The sequence below is a fragment of the Bicyclus anynana genome, chromosome 25 (genome assembly GCF_947172395.1).
Source record: "Bicyclus anynana chromosome 25, ilBicAnyn1.1, whole genome shotgun sequence".
Lineage (NCBI taxonomy): Eukaryota > Metazoa > Arthropoda > Insecta > Lepidoptera > Nymphalidae > Bicyclus > Bicyclus anynana.
This window is the reverse complement of record NC_069107.1, coordinates 2,036,161-2,043,634: the sequence shown is the minus strand read 5'-3', so window position 1 is coordinate 2,043,634 and position 7,474 is coordinate 2,036,161. Positions and strand designations below refer to the sequence as shown.

The following is a 7,474-nucleotide window of genomic DNA, read 5'->3' as shown; positions in this document are numbered from 1 at the left end:
ATATATCCAGGTCAGTAAGTCTTCAAAGCATAACCACGGGTCAGATGATCAGGCTAAATATATCGGGCCCTTCGCTTGCCTGATTAGTTTTAGCACACGCACCCACTCCACATATTGATTAGAGCCTTATATCTATGGGCGGGCGAACTTAGTTACAGATAAAACTTCACATCCACTGGCTGGTTTCGGCCTGACGGTTAATCTATACATAATAAATACGCGAATAGAAAACTTATTTAGGCGTACTGCGTGGACCTTTTTAGGCGTATAAAAAATTATAATACGTGAAGTCTCCGTTTCTGCGTGGACCTTTAATCATATTTCGTGCACGGGGAAGTGCGATTTGGCATAGTTAAAGTTGGTCAATACATAATAAGTAATGCTTAATGGTAAAACTTCGGAAAACGTATTCAGCCTATATTCCTATAGTGTTTTTCGGATAATGGGGACGGTGACAGTTCGTTTCACTCTTAAAAGTTTGTCGCGATTCACGATAATAGCTGGTATTATGAACGTCATAAGGCGCTTTATAGTTTAAACTGAATGAAAATATTTACAAGCGTTTACATGAAGTTTTACCTCAAATTATCAAATGCCTATTGGACGCCCGCAACTTCGGTCGCTTTTAGACCTCCTTAATCTTGCCCCCTTGCAAAATCCTTCCTTAGCAGACGTCTATTAACTACCTCCCTACCTCACTTATCACTAAATACCTAGTTTTCGCTATTTAGTGATGAGTGAACTGAACGCTTTTATAAATTTACATATAGCTAGTTAGCTAGCCACCCACCATCCAATAAGTCCACGTGCTTGCAGCGCTAACGGCAGGATTTTTGGGAGGATCAGGAAGGCAGATTCTCCCAAAAATGTTGGTCACAAAATCAGCGGATATTAGTCTTCTTCGAAATATCGTTAACTTAAATAATTCAGTTACCACGATATAGATTTGAAGCGCGCGTTCTATAAACTGATCCCCATACGTTCTAGTTCATCTCTCATCAGCCAGTTCACTCTTGTGCCTAGTGGGAATTTTCAATGTTTTCAAATTGTCTATCGCGTAACCGTAAACGCGAATTTCTAAGAAATTGAAACAATTTTGCAGTAGTGCCACTAGATACACCACTGTTTCAATTACTTAGAAATTCGCCTTTACGGTTACGCGATAGTCACAATACGAAAACATTGAAAACTGCTACTAGGCACTCACTGTAAGCCACTTAAAAGAATTTCGTTCTAAAAATTCGGTACGCAGTTTTTAAAATTTCCAAGTGTTGTAAAGTGACGTAATACAATCTCATATATAAAAATCTTAGGCTCCAATTACAGATGGTCATAACTAAAAATCGCAAGGTGCTATGTTATATTGCGTGTGTAGTAGCGCTGGCGTTCAGTTACCACTTTATAGACTTGAAGCGTGCGTTCTACAAACTGATCCTCCATACGTTCTACATCGTGTGTGACCTGCTTAAACTGCTGATGAAACTCGTCGAGTATTACTGAGGATTTGGATGTTGGTAAGTTTGGTGTATCCTTTGCCTACGATTTGGAGGGTGTAGATTCGAATCCGGTCCGGCACCTTCGACTTTGTGCATTTTAAGAATTCAAATATTACGGGTTTCAAAACGGTGAAGGAAAAACATCGTGAGGAAACCTGCATACCTACCTAAGAATTTTTTTTAATTTTCTACGTGTGCCAATCCGCATTGGACCATCTTTTTATGGACGATGGTTTCCCTCGTGATTATCAGCTTAATTAAGGGCCCACTACAGAGATAAGCCTCTCATAGGAGAGGGATATGACGCTTAGGGTAATATCTGTATCTATTAAGCCGAAAAAAAAAAAAAAATCTTTTACCAATAGAAAGCCACGTTACTTGTGAGTGACATGGGCTATATTTTATCCCCATATTCTTACGGGAACGGCAACTACGCGGGTGAAACCGACTATAATTGGTTCAGTAATTTTGTGTTAAATTCGCGAAATCAATCAATCCTATTTTTTATGATTTATGAACAAATTTTTAAAACTGTAACTCTAAACATGAAGGACTTTCCATACAAACTTTCAACCCCTATTTCACCCCCTCCTTATTTTATTTTCGGAATAAAAAGTATTATATAACCTTCTCCGAATTATGGTCTTAAACCGTGCCAAGTTTCATTTGAATTTATTCAGTAGTTTCAGCGTGATGCCCGAATAACAAAAAAACACGAACAGACAGACAGATAGACAAAAGATCGAAAAAATATATTTTTATATTCAGTATCAATCTATACTAATATTATAAAGCTGAAGAGTTTGTTTGTTTGTTTGATTGAACGCGCTAATCTCAGGAACTACTGGTACGATTTGAAAAATTCTTTCAGTGTTAGATAGCCCATTTATCGAGCAAGGCTATAGGCTATACATTTTCCTCATATTCCTACGGAGATGGGAAGCGCGCGGGTGAAACCGCGCGGCGTCAGCTAGTTATATAATAAAATTTGACCAGTTTTACTATAAGTATAAAAGATTATGATAATAGCCGTCGCGAAGTTACGCGATTAGCTCCGAACATATGGCTCTTTGTTTAATTCGCGAGAGATTTATAAGGAATCTGGGAAAACAAAACTCCCCGGACGTCGGTGACGTCATGCATTTTAGATTTACAGGCGGATGTAGATATTTGTGTGACTTCTATTTGACGGCCGCGTGGCGCAGTGGGTAGTGACCCTGCCTTCTGCATCCACGGCCGTGGGTTCGATTCCCACAACTGGAAAATATTTGTGTGATGAGCATGGGTGTTTTCCAGTGTCTGTGTGTATTTATACATTATATAAGTATTTATATGTAGTATATAATTGTATATTAATATTATAATATCAACTATCTTAGCACCCATAACACAAGCTACTCTGTATGCTTACTTTGGGGCTAGATAGTGATGTGTATTGTTTAAGTATATTTATTTATTTATTTATTATTCTATACTATTACGAGTGAAGGCTGACGGTTTCTTACGTTCCCGTGGGAATACGAGGATAAAATATAGCAGATATAACTAGCTGATAACGTAGCAGTGAAAGAATATTGAAAATCAGTTTAGTGGATTAGCCGTGAAAGCAAAACAAACAACACTTTCGCATTCATTTATGTGTGAATATAAGTTTTTAAACAAATCCTGCGGGAACCATGTATTGTTCCGTTATAAAATAGCATTTATGTGGAGTAAAATACCATTCCAAATTTCCACCAAATTCTGTGATAGGTATTTTTAGAATACTCGTACGTGGGAAAGTCTGGTCTTTATTTTCATTTTATTTGAAGGGACAAAGTCTTGGGCGTGTATTTAAATTCTAATTCTTAATTATCTAACTTTGCCTTTTCTGTGTTTCCTGCTATCTTGGAGTACAATTTGAACACCTTCAAGGCAAGAGTGTATAGTCATTTCTAGCCAAGCGCGATCCAACTTAGACCGCATTACTAAGTAAAGCGTAATTATAATCAAGCGCAACACTATTTTGCTTAAAGAATAAATGTCACCACCACAAAATGAAGTTAGCGTGTCTAATATAATATAATAATCTCAAAAAAAAAAAACAAATACACACTTAACGTATTTGCATGTATCAATTTATTTCCAACACGTGTTTGTAATCACCCAAGACAAGTTGCTCAAAACAACCGTTTCATGCTAAACGGTTTTTAAATTAAAAGTACGGGGAAATATTTTATTTTTCCAGTCAATCATCTGTGCAGATTGATAAGTCGACGTCAAAGTTTCAAACAACTTTCCAACGTTTCAGAAAGTTTTGTATAGACGTACCAACATGCTGTCCACTATATACCCATAGCTGGCACAGCTAGTACTTAGGGTTTAGTATACCTATCTAGACTAATAGATAGAATCTAGATAGATTCTAGATAGATTTATTAAACACCGTAATAATACTATAGTAAATACTCATAGGTAGCCGTGATAGCCCAGTGACCTCTGCCTCCGATTCCAGAGGGTGTGGGTTCGAATCCGGTCCGGGGCATGCACCTCCAACTTTTCAGTTGTGTGCATTTTAAGAAATTAATTATCACGTGTCTCAATCGGTGAAGGAAAACATCGTGAGGAAACCTGCATACCAGAGGATTATCGTAATTCTCTGCGTGTGTGAAGTCTGCCAATCCGCATTGGGCCAGCGTGGTGGACTATTGGCCTTAACCCTCTCATTCTGAGAGGAGACTCGAGCTCAGCAGTGAGCCGAATATGGGTTGATGACAACGAAATACTCATAAATACTTATAATTTGTAAAATGTTGTTGTTACGATTTTTTGTTGCCTTTTTTAGTACAATCTATCTTTCAAACTGGTAGTAGAGTCGCTATAGACAAACTTATCGTCTCAAATATGATAGTAAAGTAAAACTAAATCTAATATATAAAATTCTCGTGTCGCGGTGTTCGAACTTTAACTCCTCCGAAACGGCTCGACCGATTTTTGTGATCCTTAGCGTGATTGTCGGCCAGGGTGGAGAATCGGCCAACATCTATTTTTCATCCCCCTAAATGTTAAGGGTAGTCCACCCTTAATTTTTTTTTTTATTTTTTAGGCAAAATGTTTTGTTTTTATTTTTTTATGACACACCATACAAAAATACATACAACCCTAAATTTTCACCCCTCTACGATCAAACCTTATATTTTATTTGTTAATTAAAAACTATAATTTTTTTTGGTAAATTTTTTTTTTATTTTTTGATGACTTACAATAAAAAATCTCATAATACTTTCAATTTTTCACCCCTCTACGATCAACCCCTATTTTTTATTTGTTAATTATAAACTTTAATTTTTTGGCAAAAACCCTAAAATAGCCCTTTTCTTTTTCCCATACAAATGATTTGTAACTAAAACGTACTCAATTTGAGCTTTATTGTTATTGTATAAAGTTCATATTAATAATAATTAGAAAACGGGGTAGGGTAGGGTAGGGGTAGGGTAGGGTAGGGGTAGGGTAGGGGTAGGGTTGGGGTAGGGTAGGGTAGGAGTAGGGTAGAGGTAGGGTAGGGTAGGGGTAGGGTAGGGGTAGGGTAGGGGTAGCGTAGGGGTAGGGTAGGGGTAGGGTAGCGGTAGTTGAAAGTTTACATCGAGTTTCACGCGGACGAAGTCGCGGGCATCCGTATGTATATAATTTGTGGAAATATATGAAATTGATTTGTCTATGAATGATTGAACGGTATGCTGAAAACTAGCAAGTGAAAATTTATTGAACATGTTACAAAAATTATGATTTAAAAAAAAAATCCTATATTATGTCTGCCCTGCCATTGACATGGAATGATGTTGGTATGTCTAAAGAATCTTAACACGTAACTGTGTCCGCTCTTCCATTAGAATGGTATGATGTTGGGATGTCTAAAGAAGTTTTAACACGTAAGCTGGTAGACGGCAGCCATACTTACACTGTTAATAGAATTATCCAAACAAATTATATCTGAAACATTCCGTGCGTCGTTACTCTAAGCTATATTACGTGGTAAATAGGATTCAATTTACATTGCATAAAGAGCAACAGGTATAGACGATCTCTGCAGCGCAGTGGTATGCATTGTCTTAACTCCTGGGTTTGATTTATAGACATTCTGGGCGGTATGTTTTTCTTTCTCTGGTCGTGATTTAAATCAATTTAATAATTTTAATGATTTTTATATGAGAAAATGTTTACTATAGCTGTCGTCGATAAAGAAGGTATAGGTACTTATGTACCACCAGGATACATGGTTCCCAATAAAACCTTCAATTAAATATGAGGAAGGAGAAACTAAACACTACACCCAATGGAAGAATTGTTTTAAATAAATTATTTGTGTTTTTTTTTTCAGCACAAGTCGTTGCATGGTGGGGGTAAGGCGAAGGCGGCAAGATGGGGGACAGCTTCCTGCACCTCGGGGACATCGTGTCGCTGTACGCGGAGGGCTCTGTCGCCGGCTTTCTCAGCACGCTGGGGTGAGAGTCGCGCTAGTGTTCACAACAGCAGGTGTTGTTGCGTGTTGGGGGCGGGAGCAAGAGATGGGGGACATCTTCCTGCACCTCGGGACATCGTGTCGCTGTACGCGGAGGGCTCTGTCGCCGGCTTCCTCAGCACGCTGGGGTGAGAGTCGCGCTAGTGCTCACAACAGCAGGTGTCGTTGCGTGTTGGGGGCGAGGGCAAGAGATGGGGGACAGCTTCCTGCACCTCGGGGACATCGTGTCGCTGTACGCGGAGGGCTCTGTCGCCGGCTTCCTCAGCACGCTGGGGTGAGAGTCGCGCTAGTGTTCACAACAGCAGGTGTTGTTGCGTGTTGGGGGCGGGAGCAAGAGATGGGGGACATCTTCCTGCACCTCGGGACATCGTGTCGCTGTACGCGGAGGGCTCTGTCGCCGGCTTCCTCAGCAAGCTGGGGTGAGAGTCGCGCTAGTGCTTACAACAGCAGGTGTCGTTGCGTGTTGGGGGCGAGGGCAAGAGATGGGGGACAGCTTCCTGCACCTCGGGGACATCGTGTCGCTGTACGCGGAGGGCTCTGTCGCCGGCTTCCTCAGCACGCTGGGGTGAGAGTCGCGCTAGTGCTCACAACAGCAGGTGTCGTTGCGTGTTGGGGGCGAGGGCAAGAGATGGGGGACAGCTTCCTGCACCTCGGGGACATCGTGTCGCTGTACGCGACTGTACGCTGTAACTAGAAAAATGTATTGGAATGACAGATCTTGATCACGTAACCTGTCGATAGCAAATGTCATTCCCATACATCTTTCTAGTTTTCGAAGCGTTAGCGATCGTAGAAAAAGAATTGACATGCCACTTGGCCAGAGGGGCAGGTGTCGTTGCGTGGTAAAGATAAGCTGAGGGCGTCTTTTAAATAGAACCTTTTGAGAGACTTCCCTCTTATGGTTCCCTAGGTGGTAGATATCTAAGCGACCTACTTCGAAGTTTCTAATTGCGAACCTAAGTGTGGAAATACCTTTCCGGCGTTTGTTTTTCCTGTCAGCTGTAATATAAACACCTTTTTTTATTCTCTACAAGTTAGCCCTTGACTACAATCTCATCTGATGGTAAATGATGATGCTATCTAAGATGAGAGCGGGCTAACTTGTTAGGAGTAGGATGAAATCCACACTCCTTTCTCCACTCCGCCGGTACGTCTTTGTCGGTGGGGTGGTAACAAGCCTCGACTGAAGCCTTCCACCAGCCAAAGCCTCCCACCTTTAAAACTAGAGTGCATTTCTGAGCAAACGTGTCAGTCAGGCTGATACTTTACGCAAAAATGGGGATGATGACTAGGTTTGAATATATTGATTTTTTTGATACATTTGGGTAAATAAGGTCAATGTTAACTAATTTATACGTATAAAGCAAAGATTGTCTGGATATTTGCAAAATAAATGAGATTATAAAATTTTAAAATCTATCGTTTTATCGTAATTAGATGAAAATTCAAACAGTTTTAGCTTCCTTACATTAAATGTGAC

At 40.1% G+C, this 7,474-nt stretch overlaps 1 protein-coding gene across 1 annotated transcript in view; it reads left to right on the top strand.

The window, feature by feature from the left end:
- Positions 1 to 5,864: 5,864 nt before the first annotated feature.
- Positions 5,865 to 7,474, top strand: part of LOC112056286 (inositol 1,4,5-trisphosphate receptor) — a gene marked incomplete in the record, with an annotated part of 65,508 nt that continues 63,898 nt past the window's right edge. The window contains 1 exon segment of the mRNA XM_052889401.1: positions 5,865 to 5,977. Coding sequence (XP_052745361.1) covers positions 5,895 to 5,977 — 83 coding nt within the window.